The sequence below is a fragment of the Terrapene carolina genome, unplaced genomic scaffold (assembly GCF_002925995.2).
Source record: "Terrapene carolina triunguis isolate 2854851 unplaced genomic scaffold, T_m_triunguis-2.0 Scaffold93, whole genome shotgun sequence".
Classification (NCBI taxonomy): Eukaryota; Metazoa; Chordata; order Testudines; family Emydidae; genus Terrapene; species Terrapene triunguis.
In genome coordinates, this window is record NW_020664444.1 from 23,334,500 (window position 1) to 23,362,472 (window position 27,973).

The 27,973-nt window shown below is 42.7% G+C and overlaps 1 protein-coding gene across 1 annotated transcript in view; it reads left to right on the forward strand.

Annotated features, from left to right (window-relative positions):
* Positions 1-10,031: 10,031 nt before the first annotated feature.
* Positions 10,032-27,973, forward strand: part of TEKT5 (tektin 5) — a 51,610-nt gene continuing 33,668 nt past the window's right edge. Inside the window, exons 1-5 of the mRNA XM_024194034.3 lie at positions 10,032-10,604; positions 11,200-11,283; positions 13,669-13,739; positions 18,884-19,027; positions 24,878-25,100. Coding sequence (XP_024049802.2) covers positions 10,032-10,604; positions 11,200-11,283; positions 13,669-13,739; positions 18,884-19,027; positions 24,878-25,100 — 1,095 coding nt within the window. The remainder of the gene's footprint in view (positions 10,605-11,199; positions 11,284-13,668; positions 13,740-18,883; positions 19,028-24,877; positions 25,101-27,973) is intronic.

The following is a 27,973-nucleotide window of genomic DNA, read 5'->3' on the forward strand; positions in this document are numbered from 1 at the left end:
TGAACTCACAATGCTGGGTTTAGTAAGTCAATGCTCAAACCACTGAGCTATCCCTCCCCCCATGTTTCATAGAGGTATCGGTTTTGCCACATCAGGGTAAGGGGAAATGAGAATTGATCCAGTATGAAGTGTTTGTGAAAGATTTGTCTTTCTGAATGAAGTAATACTGCATGTGGAAACTCACAAGCATGGGAAAGGATTTAAAAGCTATTAATTAAAGGAACGTTCTTTCCTGAAAAACAGAAGCTGGTTTCATAGCATTAACTGCAAACCTATTGAGACAGATTTTAGAAAAAAAGTTCATAAACATAAAATTCTAACAGTACTAAGCACATAGCACACATGTTCAAGGTGTTGTTACTGAACCTATTTACTCTATGTGTGCCCAAAATTTCTCTTTTTGTGCATACTGACAAAGACAACTTTTTACTGTTATCAGTATTGAAGAATCCAGACAGCATTAGAAGAGTCAGCTACATTCTAGACTACCTCACGTATCAGCAACACAAATGGCTAAGCTCATATTTAAAAAAAAAATATTGTTTATGGTGACTGAGGAAGTAGGAAGCCAAGAAGAGCCACACACCACATAACTTGAAACCAGGCTTCACATTGAGGGTGTTGACAGTTAAGCTTACAAGACTCTTAACCGATTTGATAATGGAAGCTACTGGGGAAGCAGGGCCGGCTCTACCATTTTTGCTGCCCCAAGCAAAAAAAAACGCCCGGACTGTGCCGTCCCGAGAATGGACGGAATGCCGCCCCTTAGCATGTGCCGCCCCAGGCACGTGCTTCCTCCGCTGGTGCCTGGAGCCGGCCCTGTGGGGAAGAATGGCACATGCCATATTTATAGTTATTTTTCTGATCTTAACTGCACTGGAAACAACCAATGAAATGTTAAGGTTTTTTATTGTGTATGTCAGATTTTTTTTTAAAGATGCATTTTAGTAGCTTTCACTTCTCTGGGGTGGGAAGGGAGATATAGGAGTAAAATAAAGCCCCCTTCTTACTCCCAGAACCCCTTAGAACCGACTAACAGGCACATGGGAAGACAACCACATGCCTGAGCTTCTTTTACTTGCTCCTCACAGTGCCCAGGTGTGTGCAGGATAATGCGTTTTATGGCAGCTTCTCTCACCACCTACGTATCCTCCTGCCCAGTGGCAAGTCTAGCTAGATTGTGCCCTTTCAGAGATGCAAGCAGCTTCCTTTTCACCTCCAAGTTCCCTAGTCAGTGATGTATCTGTGTGGGAGGGGCGAAGAGGATGGGACACCAAAGACAGAACAGACAGAGTTAGCAGGTGGACTGTAGTTATTTGTATTTATTTCAACAAGATATCTAGATACGGACTGTGCTGTCTTACAGATTGTGTGTGCCTACACCCAAAAATACTGAATCTGTAAGAGACTCGTGCGGGGCAGTCATTTGATCTTTTGGGGATTTCAGGGGTGTTTTCCTTCAACCTAACACCAGTTCCAACAGTTGAAATGCTTGCAGTTTTTGAGGGAATGACAAATATCTTATTTACAAAAGAATTTTAAACACACCAGCAATTCCTCTTATACTAGGAGTAACGGTAAACAGGAATTCCTCATACAAAAAGGGAAGTCAGTTATGCAGCATTTTCCTTCTTCAGAATTAGGCATTAAAAAGGTGAGGGACAGTTTTTACATCTTCTGGCATAATCACAGTACATCTGTCAGGGGGCAGGGAGCTACATGGAACCTCCTTAACCCCCACACTGGCATTGCCCTATTGCCCCTTCCTACCTCCCCCACTAGCACTTCCCAAATGGCCAGTTTTGCCAAATAAATAAATAAATAAATAAAAAGTAAGGATGTCCAAGACAGAACTTAAAAAGAGGACTGTCTCGGCCAAAACGGGACATATGGTCACCACCAAAAAACCTATTTGTTATCCAGTTAATCTCCTCCAAATTAGAGATTCCCCCTGAGTATCAATATCTCTTTGATGGGGCAGGATGAAACCTTCATTCTTGGCAAGACTCTCTAAGGCCTGGTCTACACTAACCCCCCAAGTCGAAGTAAGGTACGCAACTTCAGCTACGTGAATAACGTAGCTGAAGTCGACATACCTTACTTCGAACTTACCGCGGTTCAGACGCGGTCCACACGGGGCAGGCAGGCTCCCCCGTCGACTCCGCGGTACTCCTCTCGTTGAGATGGAGTACCGCAGTCGACGGCGAGCACTTCCTGGTTCGATTTATCGCGTCCAGACCAGACGCGATAAATCGAACCTGGAAGTTCGATCCCCAGCCGCCGAACTAGCGGCTAAGTATAGACCAGCCCTAAGACTGGGGTGGGCAAACTTTTTGGCCTGAGGGCCACATCGGGGTATGGAAATTGTATGGTGGGTCATGAATGCTCACAAAATTGAGGGTAGGGGTGAGGGAGGGGGTGATGGCTCTGGCTGGGGGTGCGGGCTCTGGGGTGGGGCCAGAAATGAGGAGTTCAGGGTGCGGGAGGGAGCTCCGGGCTGGGGTGTGGGCAGCGGGGAGGGGGTGAAGGCTCTGGGGTGATGCTGGGGATGAAGGGTTTGGGGTGCAGGAGGGTGCTCCGGGCTTGGACCGAGGAGTTCAGAGGGTAGAAGGGGGATCAGGGCTGAGGCAGGGGGTTGGGGTACAGGGGAGGGGTGTGAGGGCTCCAGCTGGGGGTGAGGGCTCTGGGTGGGGCTGGGGATGAGGGGTTTGGGGTGCAGGAGGGTGCTTCGGGCTGGGACCAATGGGTTCAGAGGGCGGGAGGGGGATCAGGGCTGTGGCAGGGGATTGGGGCATGGGGGGGGCTCAGGGATGCAGGCTCTGGGTGGCGCTTACCACAAGCAGCTCCCAGAAGCATGTCCCCTCTCTGTCTCTGAGGTGTGGCCAGGCGGCTCTGCACAGTACCCTGTCTGCAGGTGCCACCTCTGCAGCTCCCATTGGCCGGGAATCGCGGCCAATGGGAGCTGCGGAGGCACCACCTGTGGATGGGGCAGCGCGCAGAGTCGCCTGGCCACGCCTCAGAGACAGAGCGGGGGACATGTCGGCTGCTTCCTGGGAGCCGCGTGGAGCAGGGCAAGCCCCCGACCCTGCTCCGAGGGTGGAGCGGGGCAAACCTGATTCCACTCCCCAGCGGGAGCTGAGGGCTGGGTTAAACGGTCTGATTGGCCGGATGTGGCCCATGAGCCGTAGTTCACCCACCCTTGCTCTAAGAAATCAGAAAGTCAAAGATAGGACATTGATGGAAACATTACTAACAGGCTTTTCCTCTCCTTCCTGGTCAGTTCATTTCTGGGGCCAGGGCTGGCTTGAGGCTCAGACAGGCAACGGGGCCAAATTGAAGGTGACACTGTTGACAGAAGGCACAGCCTCCCTTTTTCAATCTCATGCCTGGGTTAGGGATCTAAGCCCAGATTCAGAGGAGAGTCTTACCTACCAGCAGTCATATGCTCAAGGGGCTAATAAAGATGTGAGGGCTAGTAGATGTATACATGTGTCACCTATGAATTTATGTATCAGAGCGGTAGCCGTGTTAGTCTGGATCTGTAAAAAGCAACAGCGACTCCTGTGGCACCTTTAAGACTAACAGATGTTTTGGAGCATAAGCTTTCGTGGGTGAATGCCCACTTCGTCAGACTCATGAATTTAAACTCCAGTGCAGGCGCTCTTCTAAAGTGGCTGTGGTTGGTCAGGGAAACCACACACCATTCTTTGCTTTGAAGTACCGCTATGGCAAGAGCTAGTCCTGCTATACGTACACATTATCATTCCTCCACTTTTGACTACTTTATTTTTATATTACATTAGTACCTAGAAGAACCTTTAGCCAATTCAGGGGCCCATGGGGTTATATATTCAGCAAACATATGGTGAACAACATTCCCTGCTTTCTCTCAGGTGTTTCTTTCTTCTGTCCTTAATGTGTTGGCTGGTTTATTTGCTTCAGCGCCACACATTATGGACAACTAGTAACTGAAAGCCTGTGCTGTAAGAACTGTGGCAGTTGATCTAAGTAATCCACCATCTGTGCAGTCTCCCTCATACACCCAATGCAATTGTTGCATGAAAGTTACCTGTAGAGGAAGGGTGGTGATTGGTTAAGTTACTTCTGAGATCACAATGGTCTAGAACTCTTGGCATGGCATAAATGCAAGCCTTTCTGCCACACAGGTGTAATTCATAAATGGCTGAGAACTTAAATTGGCTGGTAACAGATCACAGATCCGATTGATGATTAAATGTGGTGATATTCTGAACAAAACCAGCTCTCAACCATTTTTATAGCTGTTTCCATCGCTTTCACACTGCCTCAACAGATATTATAGGCTTCAGAGTGACAATCCTGGATTCTTATTATATGGATCTATTTTTAATCTAGCCAATGAGCTGGAAAAATGTGTGGTGTTCAGTCTCCCTTAACCTATTTCCTTCCAAGTCCCTGATTTTTATACTGAGATCTGGAAATGCAATCCCAACTGTGCCTGGAGACAGTTCTTATAATAGAAACTGAAACATTAACATCTCCCCCACCCCAAATTGCTGCATGTGAAAGAGACAGGCTGCAGCAGTGACTACAATTTGACAATGTTACGTTATACCTTATCCAAATCAGTCACTAGCTTTTCAGTAACCTCATTTAAAACCAAAGCCAACTCCTAAAATCATAGGGTTGGAGAAATTATACTCTTTTGTGCATACAGAGCCACATAAAACTTGCTCATTCATATTTTTACAGAGCAAGGCTGATTAAATGAGAAATTAAAATTCACATCAGCGTGAGAGCTCATGCCAGCGTATCTAGCCAAAGTACCTCCAAAGGGAGAAGGGAAATTGCTGATCTCAACCACAGAACTCTTGACATCAGTTTTTAAATAGTTAGAAATAGTAAATATTGTCAAACATCTTGAAGGTTCTTACACAGGAAGGACCAGATTGTGCTTCCAAAATTCACACATAGGGGGCACCTTCTGCATACATATCTTCTGTTCTGTGTTTGAAATTAACAATTTGAGATTGTCAAATAACAGGCTCAGATATAATTATTTAATCAAAGATTACCAATCAGATTAGTACAGCACTATACAGAAAGAATAGATATATTACCATTAGCATAAGGTAAAGAATCAGCCTCTATTTCTTCCTACTCTGTCTCTGGTAGGATGGTGGCAGTCTGTACTCCCCACTGTAACTTCTGAACCTGCTCTCTTTTACAGGGAGGTGAGACAAAAAGCTTAAAATGATGTAAGACTTATTTCTAAATTACTTTACCTGCCTGACCCTTTGGGTTTTGGCAGCTAGTGTTTGTAATGTGTCACGTGATCAAACTTCCTACTTCACCAATCTGGATAGTACTACTGTATAGTGCTAAAAAAGTCATTTCCTCACTATGGATGTTCAAAGATTTTCAACTTTAGTTTGTTTAGTTAATAACTGTAGGATACCATAATGGACTTTTCAGAGCATAGGACATATCCGTGACAATTATTGGTAATGGGGAAATAGGAATTTGAGGAAGCCATGCCTTGCATTCTATTTGGTTGTCTTTGGCAACCCTATAAACAAATGAAATGTCAGTTCTAAGAAGATGGTGTTGGAATTTCAAGGGAAGTTTCTTCATTTAGTCCAGATGGGACTAGATGAACCATGAATGCACATCTGTAGTGAGAGATTCTGCTACTAATCTGTCATTACCACTTTTACACTGTGATTTATTTCTGAATTGTCCTGTAACATGTTACCTTTGGGAGATTATTTTGTTTACTGTGAAACTTCCTTTACATTCTAAATTCCTATGCTATCTTTGTGATATCTATGCATGGATTTATTTACAAATAAAACTGCTTTACCAAAGTTACTTTGAGTGAAGAAAGGTAAAGCCTTTGAATATTGGAATTGTTTGTTAGCCTACTGATGCATTCTGACCATTCAAGGGCAAGTATCCATACAGGTAAGCCTTCTGAAATCAGTAGGCACTACTATGGTCAGTTGAACTACTCACATGCAGTATAGGGAATGGAAGCATAGGTCTCTAGCAGATGAGCTAAATAGGAATTGTCACTAGTTGTCATTAGCGTTTGTTTTTAACTGTAAAAAAATTGTTTAAGAAGAGTCTTACTAAAGTAATCAGTGAAACGAGAAACAGTGAGTGCTACCATAATCCTGACACACTTCACCCCATCACTGTGTCTGCATACAAAGCAGAGAACCCAGGAGCTAAAAGTAGTGCAACTTTTAAACTCTGTAGGCCAGCCATTAGAGGGTGACATACTCAAAAAGTTGAGCCAGTCTACCCAATAAAGAGGTGGGGTACATATATAGATTATCTGTGATGTTATACTGGCCCACTAAATAATATTTATTACCTTTTGGCTTTGAAAAAGAAAGTTTGCTACATGAGAGATCATGTATTACTCAGTCTAGCTAATAAAATGGCATTGCTATTGTTCACAGAAGTTCTGAACACATTTTTCTCCTCTCTGACTAACAGATAATGGTTGCCTTCCAATGAATTTCATTAGGGAAATCCCATTTTCAATATTATTCCTCCTTCACTTGAGTGTTGGCACCAGGGGGCTACTACCCATGAATGGATCTTTACTGTCTCCCAGTGGAGCAGATTACTGTCAGACCAGTGAAAAAGGTCCACGGTAATTAACTTGCATACACTGCAAGTTATTTATTTGAGAAGGAATTACACAAGCGGTAAAGGATTACATTAAGCACATAACTCCTATGTTAGACATTAAAGAACTATACATTAAGAGCTATACATTCCTCTTAGCGAGCCTCTCTTTCACAAACATACACAAACAGGCCCTGTGCTAACCTCACACAGTTCCTGCTTGGCTAACAGAGAAGGTGGTTACCCATTCTAGGGGCAACTTCTTCTCTCCAGGTCTGGTCTCCTCAGCTCTCTGGTCTATCTCAGATTTCCTTGAGGCAAGGCCTTGGCTGACTGGAAACCCCTCTGGCTCACAGTCCTACTCGAGCCCACGGAGCAGAGTTTTGGCTACTCTGGCTAGCTTCTTCAAGCGTTAATTAAGGAATCCCCCAACAGTAATTTAATTTGCTTGATTTTTATACTCTTTTTTCCCCTCAAAGGAGTCATATGCCTTCAAATAGCATAATTCAAATTGATGTAGCTTAGATCTACTTACCGCGGGGTCCACACTACGCGATGTCGACGGGAGACGCTCTCCTGTTGATTTCCCTTATTCTTCTCGATCTGGTGGAGTACAGGAGTCAACGGGGGAGCGATCTGCAGTCGATTTAGCAGGTCTTCACTAGACCTGCTAAAGCAACTGCCGATGCATCAATTGCCACTCGTTGATCCCCCGGTAAGTGTAGTCAAGCCCTCAGATACCCAACACTGGAGCCTGTTGCACTGCTGCTAGACTGAAAGGCCAATTCCACAATATGTTCATTTTACTTTAGGAATATTTTAGTTAACACTTTGGATAGAGGAAACATTTCCAGCTGGTCTGATCCTGGCAAAGTGTTATACAGATAAGTTTGGAAGGATTTTACCATACATACTCAAACACCAACGAAAAATAGTTCCATTGATCGTCAAAATTTACATATAGGAAAATAAGAAAAATTCTGCTTGAGAACTTAAGAGTTTGATTTAAGGATATTTGCTTTATATACTTTGACATGTGAGGTTGACAATTTGTGTTTTAACAGTTTTAAAGCTTCAGCATCTCCTGTCAATTATTGTCTGGTCCCCCCATAATTTTCTGCAACTGTGAAAGTTTAATATCAGTAAAAATCAGAAAAATGCTTGAAAATAAATCTCAATACCCATCAAAATTATAAAAAATAAAAATCTAATTCTGCCAAACCTATATAGAGAGAATAGCATGCATCTGTCAATGTTTGCAGCTTAGGTCTCCCAGCTCAGAGTCAAATTGGTCTTTATAGGAAAAAAAAATTAAACACAACATTGCAAAGTATCTCCTACCAAACACAAGCATTTTCCACTTAACATTTGCTGATTTAAAAACAAAACAAAACCAAAAAAACACCAAAACAAATCAATCAAAATAAACAGGCTTTCTGAATAACTCTTGATTTGCTAAAAAGAGGCACACTAGAAGGAAACCTCTTAAAATATTAACATTAAACTTCTTCAGTAGAGCTTTGTGTCTACACGATCATCAATAGACGTTCTTCCCTTCTATATTTTTTCCTTTCAAATATACCTACAACAGGGATATGCTTATTGCCATATGATAATTACATGTTTTCTGCATTTATTGCTATGTAATTATCTGGCTGCTTGTTCTGCTTATATGGAAAACCAAAGAAAAAAAGGTGGAGCTAATGTTCAAGCAAGTGGAAACAAAGTAAAAGGAGAATTAAGTATCTGGGAAGTTTATGCATTACCTTCCATATGAAACAATTGGCTTCAGGTTGGACTCCAGTTCAGCAAGATATGTAAATACATGCCTAGCTTCAAACATGTGATTAGTCCCATTGATTTCAGTGGGACTTTTTACGAGTTAGGCATGTGCTCAAATACATTTCTGAACTGGGGCCTTACCCCAGTTTAAAAAGTAAACAGCAGGCCCAGGTTATCTTCTCTGCTTCTGAGAGATCATTTAGAGGCTCTCCCTTAGGGAACACCAGGGAAGGAGTGTGCCACAGAAACCCTAGGGAAGGAGTGTGCCACAGAACCGTCCCTCTCTTTGGACATTAGGAGCTCCTTCATGGGTGCATCTTGGCTGGGAATAGGCTTTGCAGTGTTTGGCTGGGATTGAAGTCAGTGATGAATTCTGACAGCAATCTTGCCATCAATGATGCACATGAATAACTTTACACCAATGAGTAGTTGCAATGTGTTAGTTCATTGGGGGTACTCATAGGAGTGAAATTACTTATATGCACAAGCTTTTGCAGAATCAGGCCCTCTCTGCTTAAAAAGCCCAGTCCAATTTCCAGTGAAGTTGATGTAGCTTCATTCCCTGGGTTTAGCATGCTAACCCAATGCTGCTGAATGTGTTCCTAACACTGCAGGGAAATTACATTAAGAAGTCATCTTTAAAAACAAAAAAACAAAACCCCAACCTCCATCCCTCCTAATTTTGAGACCAAATTAACTGACAGTGTCTCTCTAGTTTTCCCAGACAGGAATGTGTAACTAATGCTCATATACAGTATATTTCCCCAAATTGAAAATTAAACAGTTTCATATGCTGTAGATAAAAAGCGAAGATGGTCATTGTCTAGAATTGAACACCTACAATTTTGAAACCAATCTGCAGCAATTTTTAAGAAATATTGAGAGAAATATTATTTCTATTGAAACAAATGATTTATCTGCAAAATTCCTTGTATGGGGATGAGCCACATGGAGATCTCAAAGCAGTGGATTTAAGAAAGACTAAGATGTAAGACAGAGGACAAAATATAGAGAGGAGAAATGGGAAAAATGCATTTCCAGTATGGGATTTTAGTAAATATTTGTAAATAGGAGGGAATAAGATAGTTAAAAGGAGGTGTGAGAGAGGGCTCTCCACCTTACAAAAAGAAACCTCATGTAAATGCACAAACAGAGGCAAAGCCTGAGGTTTTTACTCAGTTTTACTTTATACACACTCAGCCAGTTTTCTAAGTCAATTGTACAGATAACTATACAGTTACTTGTCTGGGGGTGACTATGCCAAAGGCCGTGTTAAGCCTTTAAGCATGGCTGGCGTGAGCCAGATGTTCCCAGGAACCTGAGCACATGTCTGCACTGGGGACTTATGCAGTTAATAACAATCCTCTGCAGTCTTTCAAAGCAACCTGCTTCCTCAGTTTGTTTGCTTAATAAAGCCAACCTGAGCATGCTTAAGGGTCCTTTGTGGATAATGATGTCCTCAGCAGGCTTTATGACAATATCACTGAGTCACAGAGGATAAAACAGCACCTGCAATAAAAGCAGCACTGGCCAGGAGATACAACCATTCCTCTCTGGGCTTTGAAACTACACAGGCTGCAGTGTTTGGGTTACAAACAAAGTAAGGGTGGGTGTATGAGGTAAGGAGCAGGATGGAGTTCCTTGGAACCACTCAGACAGCCAGCTACTGTGGCCCCAAAAAGAGCTACTTATTCCCTGAGCCAGTCTCCACCAGCACTACTCAGGACAGTTACCAGTCTTACTACCTGCCAGGTTACCGCTACCTCAACTCATGGAGACCCAGCCTGTTTTACAGAGTATCAGCAGTCCCCACCAACTCAGGTGAGCAGGGGAATATGCAAATCTGTGCCCCTTTACGGCCACCCACTATACTGCCCTCAGTGCGGTCTGCTTTATATGCTCGCTATTCCCCCCGTGACTGGTACCAGGCAAACACAGTTCAATACAAAGGATCGGAGTCCTGCCGACACTGGGCTGGCCGGCTGAATGCTGATTCTTTGCGACTGATGCAAGACAAAAACCAGCTGACCCAGCAGACACAGGACAACACTGGAAGGAGCCTAGGACAGAGACTCTCTGACATCGATTTTTGGAGGTCGGAGCTGACCTATGAGCTAGAGCGTCTGCTGACGGAGACTCGTGCCCTGGAAACAGCCAAGAGGCGGCTGGAGTGTGCTGCTGATGAGGCCCAAAGGCCACTGAAGGTGGGTCAGAGGTAGCTACTGTTCTCTAAACCGCTTTGGGGAACAGGCAAAGCAAATGGATGGAGTTCTAGCTTAATACTGAATATATTAGTATGTCTAAGCCTAGCTCTTATTTTTACCAAAACACAGCCCTAGAGATTGCATTTTGAAGATCTAAGGTGCAAGTTAATTCCAATAGAAAAATTGCACTAACATGGATTTAAGTTTTGCTGTTTAGGAATGGATGTCAGCAAACACTAAAAACATCAGAAGTCTAGAGTTAGAGTTTATAAAAACTTGTAGAATATTATCTGTGAAAGTTATTTCTATCAAAGAAACTTGTATGCAAGTACAAATATAAAAATCAAAATTCAGGATCATGTCCTGCAGCTTGCCCTTAGAAAGAAAACACCAACAGAGATAAGCATAAATCATAGACATGCATCCGTTATATACAATGAAACCACCCCAAAGTATCAAGTACAATTCTATTCCATCTTTATTAGAAGGCCACCTCTTACCAATCTGTTCAACAGTCCTTTGACAAGTAAATTGAAGTTCTTTTGTATAGTGCAATACTGAATTTGATGCAAATTTTCCTCTGGTTTGCTTGCAGGTAGCCTTGGAATGCTTATATAACCGTGAGAAGCGGATGGGGATTGACCTAGTACATGATGACGTGGAAAAGAACCTCATACAGGTATGATGAGACTTGTTATTTGATAAATTAATCTGTAGAAAATAGCTAAAAATCAAAGCAGACTCTCTCTGGAATTCAGTTGCAAGACTGAAGAGAAGGGGGAAAACACATCAAGTTAAGGAACCCCTAGTAATTTTGAGAAATTAATCATGAACATGATTGTTATCTTTTGGCCACGATGGGTAAGGTGTCAGAAAGCTTTAGATACATCACATAAATTCTGTTCTAGTGTCTTGCCATATAATTAAATACCCAGGCCAATCTATCCTATGGGAAGTTAGTCGACAGGGAGAGACGGCGATAAACACTATGGGGGAGGGCGCTTATGTGAGTTTATGTGAATGCAGCAGGGGTCATGGAAGAGGGGAAGCTAGGGTGGAGGGATGAAAGCATACCCCTTCTTCCTCACCCCAATAGCCAGGAAAGAAAGCTTCATTCTGGTGGTTCCTCCAATCACTGCTCTGGAGCTATCTTTGGGCTTCATCTGCGTAGCCACCTGTAAGGTAGTGTACTCACCACCCATCTTGTCCTCTTGTGTCAGGGTGCAATGTTGCAAACAGCCCTTGTCTCCAGCACCTTCTGCAGGCCATCTGCCTCTCATCAGGTGCTCCATAGCTTGGCCCTCCAGCCAAGTCACAAAGTTCTGCTATCTTCCAGGGTTCCAATTTGAAAATTCACAAAACATCCCAATACAAAAGAGCCTTCAGCCCCCTCTTGGACTATTCCTCAGCCCACCCTTCAGGGTAAGGCTTCAGTCCCAACCTGGACTCAACATTCTTTCTACTCGGCTTGCATGCCTCTTCCTCAGGAGTGGCAGGGGAGCCCAGGCTCACTCTCTACTCTGGGTTCCAACTCAGGGACCCTATATTAAGCAGCTAGGTCTGCTGCTTCATACATGCTGCTGTTTTCCTGGGCCACTTCTTACCTCCAACTTCCCTTGTGCTGCTTCCCCGCAGCTTGTGCTTAGCTCAGCCTCCCTTTGGTTCTCAGGCCTCTAGCTTCTCCCTAGGTCCTTACAGCTTTTCTTTTCTCTGCTGAACTAACCCCTTTCCTGCCCTTTAGGGGATGACTCACACTCTGTGGATTTCTCTCTACAGAAGATTGCTTTCTCCCTTGTAGTTACCCACCTGACTGTAAGGCCTAGGAATCTAATGATCCTATCCTAGCTCTGGCCCCCCTCCTGGCCCTCCAATCAATCAAATCACAGGTTTTCTACTTGGCACTTAGTCCCATCAGGCCCCCTTACACTCCTTGCTTGGCTAACTGACTCATCTGGAACAAAAACGAGCTGCTCCCGAGGGTATGTCTACATAAACCATAGAGTGTATGATTGCAGCATGTGTAGACCTATGTGAGCTAGCTTCAGTCTAGGTAAGCTTATGCATTGACAGCAGTGAAGCCACAGCAACATGGGCTTCAGTATGGTGTACAAACCTTCTTGGGGTGCTGGTAATTACTCAGGTGGCTTGGCCCTGCTGAAGCCCATACTGCTATGGCTTCATTGTATCAGTACATGAGATAGCTAGATTAAAGCTAGCCGGGGTATGTCTACTGAGGCTGCAATTACGCTTCCTGATTTCAGCGCAGACATACCTTTAGTGGATGGTGGGCAGCGTCAGAGCTGGAGTTCGGGGTAAAAAAAAAAAATCACCTTATTGGGAAGGGTTCCTAAGAAAGTACTGGAATTGCTTTTAGAGCATTTGGAGGCATGTTTCAATCTGAGGAAGAGTGAATTACCTGATTAATTACGTTTTTTGGAGCAGGGAGAGTCTTTTTGTCCTGTTTGAACAATACCTACCACAAGAGGGTCCTGGTCTATGACTAGGATTCCTAGGCGCTTCAGTAATACTACTACTACTACTACAGTCATGTGCTCTTTTAAATTCAAACTGGCCCCATATATATTTTCCTGTTGGTAGCCTTTGGACCTAAAGAAACCAGTCTTAGGAATTTGCAGTGTGAATACAACTGTCATTTTGTTCAAAGTCTATGGCAGTGTGCGATCACTTTAAGACAGAAGAAGGTCTACTAAGAGGTGCTCTTGATGTTTTAGCATCGGTGAACATGAACATGTGTGTTCTTAGAGACTCACATTGCCTCTAAGTTTCTAGGCTTGTCATGGCAGAGGTTTGGGGCAGAGTTAAAGTTGTTCAGATGACTGACTGTGCATTTTCTTATTTTCCTATCATTTTTTATATTTTTTTCAAACTGGGGACCTTGATTTTGAATTTCCAGCTTTGCAACACTTATGACTTTTACACCCTTAAGTCCAAGTTTAGACGATCAGATGTGTATGTAATCTGCAGAATAGTTAAGTTTATTTTATATACACTGAAGCAAATTAATGTAATCACAGTATTAACAGTTGGACATTTTTCATTATAGGAGGTTGACTTGTTCAAGTCTTGTCAAGAAAGAATGAGAAAACTTGCAGAAAGAATTGATCAACAGTTGGGGTAAGTGTTTGCTTTTAAACCCCATTTAAAAGAAAGGGGAACTGAATCCAGTTTCCTTGGGAAATGTAAATTATTCTAGAATAAATAATATCTGATTTGATAAGTCTGATTACATTCACTTCCTTCAACTACTCAATAATGATATGGACAAAAAGATTCATGTTTCTATTCTCTCCCTGCTAGGTGCAAAACTGCCATTAGTATAACTGGAAGCAGTCACACATCAAAGGGAGATGATTATACATGATGGTTAGGCCACATGGGAAAGACATATATAAATAGATTTTATAATTACTGTTCTTGTCAATGGTACAGTTATATGAGTCAAGTTGAGGTGCATTTCTGACACTCATTATTGCAACACCTAAAATATTTTTGTATTTAATACTGATCAAATAAAAGCCAAGTTTATATTTTGGTGGCATGAATTCTACTCACTTCTATTGGCTGTGATTTCTAAGTTAACTTTTATACAGTTTTATGACCAAATATGGAAGACACAGATTATAATGTTTCAATTGAAAAGTATTGACAGAAGATATATTGCTGAGTTTAAATGCCAAGGTACTAGCAAACCTCTTACTACTGAGAAATATAGGGTCTTGATCTTTCCCACTGAAGTCAAAGGGCAGGGTGTCCCCTGCTGTGGAAGAATCAAAAGGAAGAGAAGTTATTACAAAGGTTCCATGTGGCTAAGAGAGCAAAAATGGAGCCACATATCTCCTCCTTGTGGGCAGGATGAGCAGTAACACTGGAGAGGCAGGGTGTGGCTTTCTACCCACCCAAAACTTGACTAGCTTCAGGTCAATCTGACTCCAAAATCTGCAGGGTTGGGAGATCTGAACACTGTACTACTTGTCTTTCCATTCTGCCTCTCACCCATAGCAACATAGCTGGCTCAGGTGTTCCCATTGCAAGTCTCCTACTTTTTCCTCTCCGAGACAGGAGGATAGAAACTTCAAAAGCTAGTTTGTCATGCCAGCTACAGGACTTCGCTACAGATACATAATACATAAAACAGCAAATCTTTATCTCTATCCCTTCTGGCCATCCACCCATCACCAAAATGATGATTATTTTTAAATGTGTTGAGCTGTCCAAATGGAAATACCAGAGGTTAAGTGGTGGGGCAGGGACAGTCCCTCATGGATCAGTAAGTGGTTAAAAGACAGTAAACAAAGTGTAGGAATAAATGGTCAGTTTAACAGTGGAGACAGGTAAATAGCAGGGTCCCTCAATGATCTGTACTTGACCCTTGCTGTTCAACATATTCATAAATGATCTGGAAAAAAAATGGTGAATAGTGAGGTGGCAAAGTTTGCAGATGATACAAAATGACTCAAGATGGATAAGTCCAAGCAGATGGCGAAGAATTACAAAAGAATCTCAAAAAACTGGGTGACTGGGCAACAAAATGGCAGATGAAATTCAATGTTGATAAATGCAAAATAATGCACATTGGAAAACATCCTAACTATATATATACACAAAATGATGGGGTCTAAATTAGTTGTTACCACTCAAGAAAGAGATCTTGGTGTGATTGTGGATAGTTCTCTGAAAACATCCACTCAATGTGCAGCAGCAGACAAAAAAGCTAGCAGAACGTTAGGAACCATTAGGAAAGGGATAGATAATAAGACAGAAAATATCATAATGCCACTGTATAAAGCCAGGGTAAACCCATACCTTGAATATTGTGTGCAGTCCTGGTCACATCATCTCAAAAAAAATATTGTGGCAGAGCACCGGCTTTGCCTTGGGGGCGGGTCCTGGGCTTCTAGGCGGTTAGGGTTTACGTCAGAGGTTTGCTGTGACCCTCAATGTAGCCTCTCTCCCCTCCTAGAGGCAAGGGTTACAGCTTACTGAGTCACCTTCATCATCGGCCAGTCAACAGGTTTGGTGTAAGAACCCTCTTTAGTCCCTGTTTTCCTTCTCAGGGAGCGTTTGTGTGTGTAGGGAGGGTTTGGGGGGAAGCCGAGCTTCCAGCCCAGGGACCGTAATTGGCAGCAGAAACAGATAGTTTTCCTATACTACCGGAGCTACGGCCCTTCCCTGGGCTACTTCCCCAAACAGTCCCTCCTAGGTACCTGACCACACTTGTTCTCCAGGGTCTTTTACTGCACACTTTCTTTCTCCCAGTCTTCCCACAGCACACCTTCCTACTCCCAGCTCCTACCAGCTGGCCTCTGTCAAGGGGATTCCTTTTAAACTAGTCCCAGCCAGTTCTAAATGGTCTTCAGGTGATCGGACTAGCCTGCTTCCTTTGATTGCTTCTAATCAATTCTTAACTGGTTACAGGTGTCTCATTGAGTCTGCCTGACTTAATTGTTTCTAGCACCTTCCTGACTGCTCTGTGGCAGTGCCTGCCCTGGTCACTCAGGGAACAGAAAACTATTCATCCAGCATCCAGTGTGTTTTCCTTCTACCAGACTCCTGCACCCAACCGGTCTGGGTCTGTCATATATCCCTTCCCCCTGCTCAACACCAAGAGGTTGGGCAGCTTGGGACGCCATACAGTGCACACATGACAAACTATCGGCATTGCAATGGCGGCTCCCTGCTCTATGTTGCACGTGAAACTGGAAAAGTTGGAGACACAAGAACCACCTGGTTACCCTGGAGTTCTTCTCCTTGTTTCGCTGCATCTATTGAAGAGGGGCATGGTCAGTTACAAGGACAAATCTATGCCCGAGCAGATAGTAACGTAACGCTTCCATGGCGATCCGCTCAAACGGAACTTTGATGATCGGCAGGGGTACCAGAGGGACTCTTAGATATAGATGAGGGCTGTGCAATTGATATTTGGGACAGGAGGTGGACATTCTCATGTACCCCCAGCCAGAAGAACCTGCGCAAGATTTGCGCCTGCGTTTTCTCCGCCGTCACATGTCCTCCAAAAAGGTGACTGTGGGCAAGGTTTAATATTGCCCTCTGGCGTTTCCAGGGTACTAGGAGCTGGTGTACCTCTTGCTCCTGCAGGCACACAACCAGGTACAGGAGGTCCTTCTTGATTATGAAGTACGGCCTGGGCACTCGAGTTTTTCCCCGCTATGGGTACCCCATCAATCTCGGCCACCTCCTTCCTGGTGCTCTCATACCTTGAGTCCTCCACCGGGTCCCGTCTGAAAATCGCCCTCCCGGGACTTATCAACTGGAACTCTGAGGGATCTTCTTCTACCCTCTCGGACGGCTCTGTGGGGGCGGGGTGTGTGTGTGTCGGAACCAGTTTCTGAACCTTCCTGCATCTCGGGGTCCTTCCTTTTAGTAGCCTGTGTCTGCCCGCCTACACAGGCAGCCCTTTGTCCTTATAGAAGGATTCAGGTACCCAACACCTAGGCAGCCCTTCTTTCCCTTTTGGTCTTCCGGCCTCCTCCGGCGGTGGGGAATAGTTCCTGGGATACTTCCATGAACACTGGGGGAGAACATTCTGCTGTTGAGGCCTCCCTCAGTTTGGGGAGCTCCACTTCCTCCCACCCCTCCCGTGGGAGCAAGTTTCCAAACCCAGGAAAATCTCTTCCTATGAGCATGGGACAGGGAGGTGTGGGACCACCCCTACTTTCACCTGAGTGACATTTTCCTGAACTTCTAGCTTTACTGGTATGATGGGGTAGTAGCTAACAGTCCTATGGACACATGTTATCCCTGTACATTCAGCCTGTGTTAACAGGCTGCACTTTACTAGTTTACCTGAGATCAGGGTAATAGCACTCCTGGAATCTACGAGCACCATGGTTTCTACCCCATCCACTTTTACTGGCCTTGTATATTTGTGTGGGGTGACTGCGACCCCCACAAGGTTGAGCAGGGAGCATGGGCCACTCCGGTCCCCAAGATTACACTGCATGGGCTCTTCGAGGTTAGGGCACTTGGCCGCTATGTGACCCAGCTTCCCACACCCATAACACCTATAATTACTTCTCCTGGGTTAGGAGGTTTAGCCTTGAGGTTTCCCCCATCCAATCCATTCCCATCCTCCTGGATTCCCGTCTGGTCTTCGGCCTCCCTCTTCTTCCACGTAAGGGTCCCCGGGTGTCTGGTCACCTGAACCCCTGGTGTTGGCGTTGGTCGCCTGCTTCATATGGGGCCTTCCCTAGGTAGATGGGTCAATTCCCTGGCCACCAATTGTCTCTCTACCAGCACGATTGTTTCGTCATAGGTGGACGGGTTGTGCTGGCCTACGCATGCACGCAGGTCTGGTGGTCGTCTCTGCATAAATTGGTCTATGACCAACGTCTCCAAAATTTTCTCCGAGCTGCATGCCTAAGCCCATAGCCACTTCCGAGCAAGGTGCATCAGATCGAACACCTGAGACCTTGGGGGCTTGCTCTCCTGATACTTCCAATCATGGAAATTCTGGGTACATACAGCTTCCGTCACCCCTGACTGTTCATCTTAGAAAAGAGATGAATAAGGGGGGATATGATAGAGGTCTATAAAATCATGAATGGTGTGGAGAAAGTGAATAAGGAAGTGTTATTTACCCCTTCACATAACACAACAACCCAGGGTCACCCAATGAAAATAATAGGCAGCAGATTTAAAACAAACATAAGGAAGTACTTCCACAGGTTGACTGCGCATTGTGTGAACTCATTGCTAGGGGACATTGTGAAGGTCAAAGGTATAACTGGGTTCAAAGAAGTAAGTTCATGAAGGAAAGGTCCATCAGTGGCTATTAGCCAAGCTGGTCAGGGATGCAACCCTGTGTTCTTTCTGGGTGTCCCTAAGCCTCTGACTTCCAGGAGCTGAGACTCAATGACAGGGGATGGATCACTTGATAATTGTCCTGTTCTGTTCATTCCCTCTGAAGCACCTGGCATTGGCCACTGTTGAAAGACAGGATACTGGGCTAGACTGACCATTGGTCTGATCCAGTATGGCCTTTCTTATGTTCTTATGGGGGAGAGAATATGCCATAGCTACCACTTCCCTAAACATGCTCTCTAACCCAATTGTCAGTGCAATAAGTTCATGCTGTCCATGCCACCCAGCAGAGGCCAATGGACTGTAGGATCAGGTGGGCGGAAGTCAGGCTATACAGGACTGAAATGAAAGGAACCAATTAATCTGTAAGCAATGCCAAAGTAAATGTGCTGATTAAAGATGGATTATATTTTAATGTAAGAACTTGCTCTTTGCAGTATCAACAGAGATGCACAGCACGCGCTAGAGAGAGATCTTTCTGACAAAAACTCAGCACATTTTATTGATGAGAAGTGTTATAATCTGAGGAACACATCGGACAGCATCAGCTTCTATCATGGAGTGGAAAAAATAGATGGAACGTAAGTATGAATAGTTATTGTACTCTCTATCCCTTATATGACACCACCATATATCTGTGGGGCAGATTCCTGTGCATGCCTTAATGTGCTTCAGGGTCTCTCTGCTTCTTTAAGAAATGATAGAGAAAGAAAAAGAATTGGCCTTTTCCTTAAGATTGCACATTTTGCCCTGGAGACCCTCCATTACCCTCAGTTACTCCTTGCTTTTTATTTATTCCTTCAGAAGCTTCAGGGAATGTCTACACTACAACAAAATACAGGCAGCTGGCCTGTGTCAGCTGACTCAGGCTCATGGGGCTCAGGCTGCAGGACAATTAAATTACAGTGTAGACGTTTGGACTCGGACTGGTGCCCGGGCTCTGGGACCCCGCAAGGGGGGAGGGTCTGCACTGTAGCACTTCAGTGTAGACGCTACCTAGACCGATGGGAGGGTTTCCCTGTTGGTGTAGTTTAATCCATCTCCCTGAGAAATGGTAGCTAGGTCAATGGAAGAATTCTTCTGTTTGAAACTCTTTGTTTCTTTTTAAAGAACATGATTTGAACAAGTAATTGTCATGAAAGTCCGGTCAACATTATTCTTGGAGATGTGTGGGAAGTTGGTCATCTCTGGTGCCTGTACATAACTTAGCCTGTAGTGAGCTTTATCTTCCAGCTAGAATGGTCCTTTAAAGCTATGGGAACCTTCACAGGGATTCATGCAGATTTTCCCCCACTGTTTGATTCATAAATATTTGCACCCTTCAATTAAAAAAGCAAAACAAAAATCAAAGTAAAATTTCACTGTAACTGCAAAGTGTGATGTGATTTGGGTCAAAACCATGCAAACACACATAAAGCTTTGTACTACACGTTGCCATAAAATAGCCCAGGGTTACCTGAGAATTAGATCTCTGGGCTTGTCAAAATTTTTTAAACCTTTCCATTACATTGGTAACATTGAGAAAGTTCGGCATAGCTCTACCTTTACTGTCTGGATTTAGATTTTCAAAAGCTAATAAAAAAACAAACAAACCCTGGCACTAGTCAGTTAATGAGAAAACTACTGATGACTGATGAGAATCTGTCCTGAGGGTAGCCTTAGATGTAATCGAGAGACCTATATCTGGCTTAAAAATGACAGGAATAAAATAACTTCATGCAACAGAGGGCAGTGTTTGTTGTGCTAAAGGCATGTTAGCTGCCTGGTAGAGATCAATTTGCAATGCAGCATTACTTGTGGTTCTGAGTCTACTTCATACATACGAATGATAGGTAGCACTACCTGCTGATGGCTGCTCCTGGAGGAAGAAACAAGGTGGGTGAGATAATATCTTGCACTGGATCAACTTCTGTTGGTGAGAGAGTCTATTTATTTAAATAGTGCTTTTTATAAGGGATCACACTTACTACTGAAATGCAGGCATCTCTGGGGTGGAACTTGGCAATCATTCCACTGGCTCGAGCATCACGACACATGTTGGGAATTGGAAGTGAATAAGAATATTCTAGCTAACTGAGGTAAAAACAGTCCAATGGGTAAGTTTTATACTCTTGTTACCATATAGCCATTTCCCCCTTATGCCCCCATGTTATCCACAGCAATGCCATTTTCCATTAACATGATTGAAAAAGCATATCTGTTCCATTCAGGAGCATAGCAGGTTTGTTCTACCTGGACTATTCAGCACAGTCCACCAGATAAATTATAGGCTGGGGAAATAGTGTTATGAACCAATTAAGATATTCAGTCAAGAATGAGACCTTCTAGGGAAGTTTGTTTTTATGATAATTCCATCAGAGCACAAAAGAGGAGAAAGTGCACAGAGATGATCCAGACCAGTAGCTGCAGGCAGGGTTGGCTCAAACGAGCATGGTGTTTAACCTATAAACTCATGCATCTAGCATGCTGATTTATGCACGATGCTGTGATGTCATATTGTGTGACAGAAGCTTTTCAGGACAACTGCCTAAATAAAAGTGTGGCATTTGGGTGGTTTAGTTTTCAGTGACAAGAGCTGCCAGGTCCCCTGGCTTTGTAAATTTATTATTTCAGATCTGAGAGAGAGAAACCCCAAGGAAAACCATAAAATATCCATTGAGAAAACAAAAATTGACAGGATTATCTTTTCCCCGGCCCTTCAGCTGTTAGCATTTAGCCCTAGTTTTCAGCTAAAATATTAAAGAAAAAATATGACTGGAACTCTAGCAATAGTGAACAGTTCTTTAAGTGGTTAGATTCAAACATGTCTTTAGAGGGAAGCTTGGGGTAGAGGAAGGTAGATCTGAACTCAAACAGAAGCTTGACTTGGCACTTCAGTTTAGTCATGAAGATCTTTGTTCATTTTTGTTTTGATGGAGACAAGATCAAGTAGGCTCCACAGTGCATTACATAAATGGATTAAACTAATTCAAAGGAAGGCAGTGGTGTAGTTCCCCTTTGTAGGGTGTGTCCTTTGTAATGCTGCCACATCCAGGCTAGCTTTCCGTGTTTACCTTTCCATAATAGCCTTTAACATTTGCAGTTGCACTCTTAGTAGTTAGCAGGATGAGTTGTAACTGTGCAGCCATGTTAGCTCTGCAACTTTCCAGCTTTTTGCCTTGTTGGTGACTTATTTTCCTTGTTGGATTTTCTTTAATCAAGCTAACTGTGGTTTCCCACAAGAGGATCTAGCTGCATCATTCCAATCACTCGGTAACTGCAGGGGATTCTTAAAAATTTTCATTTGAATCATCGTCATATTTCAGGAGAAGTCAGAGGAAGGAGTTGCAACTAATCCCCTTGCTGAGAAGCTAATGCTGAAAACACATGAGATCAGAAAAGTAATGATGTGGGAGAGAGAACTGGTTGACATGGCTCCTAACACACATTTACAATGTGGGTAGAGGGAGGTCACAATCCAAATGAAGGGGAGAGCCTGTTGAAAATCCACATCTGCAGGGTATAGGAGGTTTGGATACTGAAAGTCAACCTACAATCTTGTTCTGACTTCTCCCTCACACACCTATGATTTTTGTTGGGAAGCCATGCCAGTATCTAGGCACATCATCTGCACACAACTTCCCACCAATTTTAAATACATATGTTTGCAGCTATATCTGGTCAGAGAAACTCATCTGGAACTGTATTCTGTTGGATTATGCGGTTCTAATGACATACAAACACTTTGTGAATGCCGGTCAATTTAGTCATAATTTAATTTCTGAAGAAAACATGGGGAAAAAGAATTCCAACAACGTTGAAATGTCCTATATTGACAGTCTCAGAATGAAACATTTCAGTCTTTCATTTTAAAATATTTCACTTCACATTTTGTAAATTTTGTATTATATTATAATTAATACAAAATAAATGTGAATGAAATATTTTAATAGTTTTGAAATGAGGTTTTGATCAACCTTAAACTAATTTTTATGGGGAATTTTCCTTCGTGGAGAATTTTGAAATTTTCAGGTTTTGTGCCTATTTGGAACTGCATCAAATTTCAAAATCTCATATCCTTTCTGAGAGAGAACTTCTGTCCTCCACACAGCTCTATTTGCAACACGCAAAGCTTGGGAAGGGCTCAGACTGCAAATTTAGATCCAGATCCACACACACTCAGAGTTTAGTGATGTCTGAATCTGGGATTTTGGTTCACACTGTGAAGATACAAACCAGCTGTGAAGTTTTGACATGAAACCAAACCTCCCTAAAGTTTGGGCATGTACAGTACACTGCAAAAGGAATATTAATGGGTGCCCGAACTTTGGCTCTAAGCAGCCTCATCTACACTTCCACTCAACCTATTTACCGGCTTTTCTCTGGCAGTCACTGTATTATCCAAGTGCCTCACCAATATTACCGAATTTCTCTTCAGCACCCTTGTGAGTTAGGCAAGTGGTGCTCTCGAATTGGGCTTGTCAGCCAGAAGCGGATTCCGCAGGCACCTGAGCAGAAGTCTTATGTGTACATATACCATGATGTAGTTTGGATTGAGGGTTGCCAAGGTTATCCCCATTTTACATATGGGGAATTGAGGCCTGGGGGAATTAAGTGAGTTGCCCAAGACCACACAGAAAGTCTGGGGCAGAGGTGAGAATTGGATCCAGTTCTGAATCCCAGTTCAGGGCCTTAAGCACAATACTCTTGTTTCTCCTCCAACTCCAGTCTGTGTATAGCAATTGCAGACTAGCACAGGCATTGGAAGCATGTAGGGTGCCCTACATCAGGGGTTCTCAAACTGGGGGTCAGGACCCCTCAGGGGGTTGCAAGGTTATTACATGGGGGGTTGCGAGCTGTCAACCTCCACCCCAAACTCCGCTTTGCCTCCAGCATTTATAATGGTGTTAAATATACAAAAAAGTGTTTTTAATTTATAAGGGGGGGGGGTCGCACTCAGAGGCTTGCTATGTGAAAGGGGTCACCAGTACAAAAGTTTGAGAACCACTGCCCTACAGGAATACAACCGTACAATCATTCACTTCTCCGTCCTTTCCAACAACTCATCGATTCCCCTGAATCATATGTCAGGCTGAGTCAGGTAATGCCTGGTTCCTGCATCCAAACGTGACCTAGAATCCATTGCACTAGTTGCAACAGTGCTTCAGGGGTGGTGCTGCACTCGTTAGTACAAGGACTCAGGGACCTGAGGTGAGAGATCAGAAACACTGTTAAAGAGCGGGATAAGTCAGCAGAAACTCCGTGACTGGAGAAGAAGTTGGAGGCTACCCTATTGTTGCGTACCAGTGCTATTCCAGGAGCAAAGTCTCTTAGATGTGATGCCTCGGGAAGGGGAGGGGCTACTTCACCTATGCACCCCACCAACTCCTCCTACAGGCGTCCAAAAAAGACTGAAATACAAAAGGTCACAGAACCAGTTGTTTCACTAAAATGTAGTCTTCAAATCTGTCCCTCCTAAAATAATTACCAAGGGAGGAAAAGACCCTATACTTTGTTACTATTCTGAGATACTTTAATGGCATGTTGGGTGGGGGAAACAAAGTCAGATTCTTTGTGTTGGACAAAATGTGCCAAGTGCCAACTCAGATACACCAGGCATGAACTCAGAATGCTCTATAGACTTGTTAAAGAGCTGGATAGGCGTATAATGTTGACATATGTGCCTGATGTTGAAAAATTGTAATTTTGTGCTTAAGTATATGGAGGAAATTATGTAAGAACAGGTCATTCTTTAAAAAGTAAAACAAAAACAAACTTAGCCGGGTAATGAAGCCAAGTGCAATGAGACCTTAGGTTGCCTGTCTCACTAGTGTTGGCTGGAAAAGGAAGATTTGTCTGTGGGATTAATGTAAATCACTTAATTTCCTGAAAGTTGGATAAATTTTCCATTCCTCCTCCTCCTGCTGCCTGAACTAGCTTAACATCCTTCTTTCCCTTTATTCTGACCTGTTTCAAATTGTACATCTCTGGTGGTGCACTCAATGAATATATCTCCTTTGTATGTCAGTCACTTTCATACACATTTATACTTTTACAAGACAATTCATCTCTAAAGCTTGTCCTTTGGAACTAAGGTACATCAGATAAAGGATAATTGTCATTGGCTTGAGAATCTTACAAAATGGCTGTGCATTTTTTTTAACTGATATCTACTACAAAATCCAAGAAAGCTATAGGAACACTGTAAAAGCAGTAGCTCTTCTGAAAGTTTGTTCAAAGTTGAAAACATTTTTCTGTTCCTCCTGCACAAACTGGTTCTGATGTGGAACAATAAGATAATGGAATAACCCCCCCGCCCCCCCACACACAGTTAGCTCATGGAATTAAGTGTTTAATTCATTTGTGCTTTGCAGTTGTGGTAATTGAATGCAAGCTTCATTTTGGCTGAGGACTTCATTCTTTTCCTCTCAGTTCAAATTGTTTTCTTCCAGAGTTTCAGTTCCTGAGACCTGGGCAAAGTTCAGTGATGACAATATTAGGTACTCTCAGAATGCACGGGCCAACTCCATCAAGCTCCGTGAAGAAACAAAAAACACACTGGAGAATGTATCTGAGGAAATGTGGAAGCAATTTACCGATACCAACTTGGCCTTTACCAATCGCATTGCTGAAACAGCTGATACAAAGAACAAACTACAAACACACCTGGCTAAGGTAAGAAAATGACTGCAGAAGTAATAGGGGTTGGAAGCTACAAGGTATGATTCAGCACAGAAAGAACCAGAGTTTTCACTGGTGAGTTAAATACTCAACTAAAAGCACCTTTGTTGGCACATTACCAAATAGCTTTACTAATGTTCTCCAAATGGGAGCACAAGTTGCATTTAGAGCCATAAGAAGAGCTGTTAGCATAGCAGCAAAATAAGATTTTGCTGCACCACAAAGCCATAAAGCAAAACGTGCCTCAGGAGGTACACTGTGATGCTGCTTGAAGCTGGAATGTCAGAGGAAGGAGGAGGAGTAAGAAGGTGACTTAAGAACCGCCTCTTTTTGCTAATTGACAGTAATTAAAAACACAAGCAAATGCAAGGTATTTTAGGACCTTAAGGATTTCAAGGCCTTGGCAAAGTACATTTTTTGAACGGCTTTTGTTTGGTTAATCGTTTCCTTTGTTCTTTGTTAGTGGTGCATTAACCTTGGAGACAAATCAAATAGAAAGTACTAAAAATCCTACAAGCAGCATGCCTCAATTTTGGAAGAAGGGGAAGATTTTAATATTGCATGTTTATTTTAAAGCAACAAGGAGAGAGCCCACACAGAACATTTATTTTAACTTAAGTATTTTTAAATTTTCATTAAGAATTTTCATTATTCTAGTTCAGGGGAAACTGAGAATTCTGTACAGGCAAAACCAGTGTCCATGTGGACTTTTTAACTTTGTAGATTTCTTTCATTTTATACCTGGGACTAGTAAAACAGATGGAAGATTATGGATGACAGACCAAGGTTAGCCCACTAACCACATACTTTCCTTAACCCGAAGACCTTTCTGCACCCATAATTCCCATTGCCTGGTGGCCTGTGTAATGATTGTGAGATCAACCCATTTTTATTTTCTTCCGCAAGTCAAGTCACCCTTGTGACTTGCTATCTCATTTAGCTCCAGACTCTCACAGCTCTTATATTGACCTGAATTATTTAATCCTTCACTCTTTCATTAATAATTTAGCACCCAAAGTGAATAATTTAAGTGAGCAATAAATCCTCATTAAAAGAGATTTCTTCTTGAATTTTTGCAAAAGACAAACAGATGATGTAATAGCTAGCAGAGAAGTTTCATTTTTCTGTGCAGGAATCTTTGTTGGTTGTTTTGTTGACAACAATAATAAAATCTGCATTATTGTTTAGGGTCAAGCTTTCAAGGGGCCTGAAGGGGTTTGTAAATTGTAGCTGCAAAACCACACACTTGCAGCACATATGCCAAACAAACTGGGTAGAGACTTTCCTCAATTTTCTCACCCAAATCAGAAGCCAGCTTGAGGCCTTTCTAGGTTTTGGAGAATAAAAATATTACATTTGTCTTGTTTGAAGACTACCCTCTCATGTAATAGGATTATAAAATGCCACTATAGTCTTCAGCGATTCATGCTCAAAGTTGTTTCATCCCCTTTGATATAAATATCTCCCACATCCTTAACCTAAGTTACAGCTTGGGTATGCTCAAGGAAAATAGTCTACTGTTCTTTGGTGGATCAGACAATCTGACTTTTCAAACATACATTATACCTCTCTTCTTCACACTTATACAAACCATGGATGGTATTTAAATAGCCAGTTTTGTATTTAAATTCCATCTTTGTTAGCTTTGCAGTAATTCTTTCACTGAAGTTTAAGAAGAGACCCGACAGTATTAGTTGATTAGCTAAAAGATGTAGAACAAAGTCAACAAGAGGTATTCCCTCTGTACTGATAGATACATGTTGACTGGAATCTCGTTAAATTGTCTAGACTCACTGGGATCCTTTCATCTGACTTCAGTTAGACTAGCTAGGTTCTCCATGAAAAGCCTCTTTCGCTTGCAAAGACGACAAGTTTGCTTCAACGTGCATTTGGAAACAATAGGGCTTTTCTTGCCATCCTGTTTGCCTGAAGTTGTATAAATTATTAGTATTAAAGTAGAGTAAAGAGTATCCATAGGAGTATAAAGTGCCATGTATGATATCAGCAATCTGAACAGGAAATATGTCCCATAGTGATAGGGATATTATCAAATAATCTCCGACATTTGAAATATACCTGAAACATTCACTACAGTCTAGATGAAAAATTTAACATTGAAGTGCTTTTTTTAAACCAAGTTTAGCTGTGATTTGTGTCCCTGTAACAGTACAGTTCTTTTCAGTAACTTGCTATATGAAATCGGAAGAAAGTAACATTCAGTTTACATAAGGAAATTATTATTTTGTATGTTACATGTTGGTAAGCAAAGTCTGCAGAGCTCCTTAGAAAACTGCATTGTTTTCTCGCTCTTTAAAGAATCCCTCTGGTGTAAGTACTGCGTTACCAAGAGTTGGTGAGATATAGTGCTAATAATTAGCGCTTACATAGCACCAATAGGTTTCAGAGTAGCAGCCGTGTTAGTCTGTATCCGCAAAAAGAACAGGAGTACTTGTGGCACCTTAGAGACTAACAAATTTATTAGAGCATAAGCTTTCGTGGGCTACAACCCACTTCTTCGGATGCATATTGAGTGAAACATATCGAAGAGATATATATACACACATACAGAGAGCATGAACAGGTGGGAGTTGTCTTACCAACTCTGAGAGGCCAATTAAGTAAGAGAAAAAAACTTTTGAAGTGATAATCAAGGTAACCAAGTACAGACAGTTTGATAAGAAGCAAGTGCAAGAATTCTATCTCCCCTTGTAAGTATTCTCACACTTGCTTCTTATCAAACTGTCTGTACTTGGTTACCTTGATTATCACTTCAAAAGTTTTTTTCTCTTACTTAATTGGCCTCTCAGAGTTGGTAAGACAACTCCCACCTGTTCATGCTCTCTGTATGTGTGTATATATATCTCTTC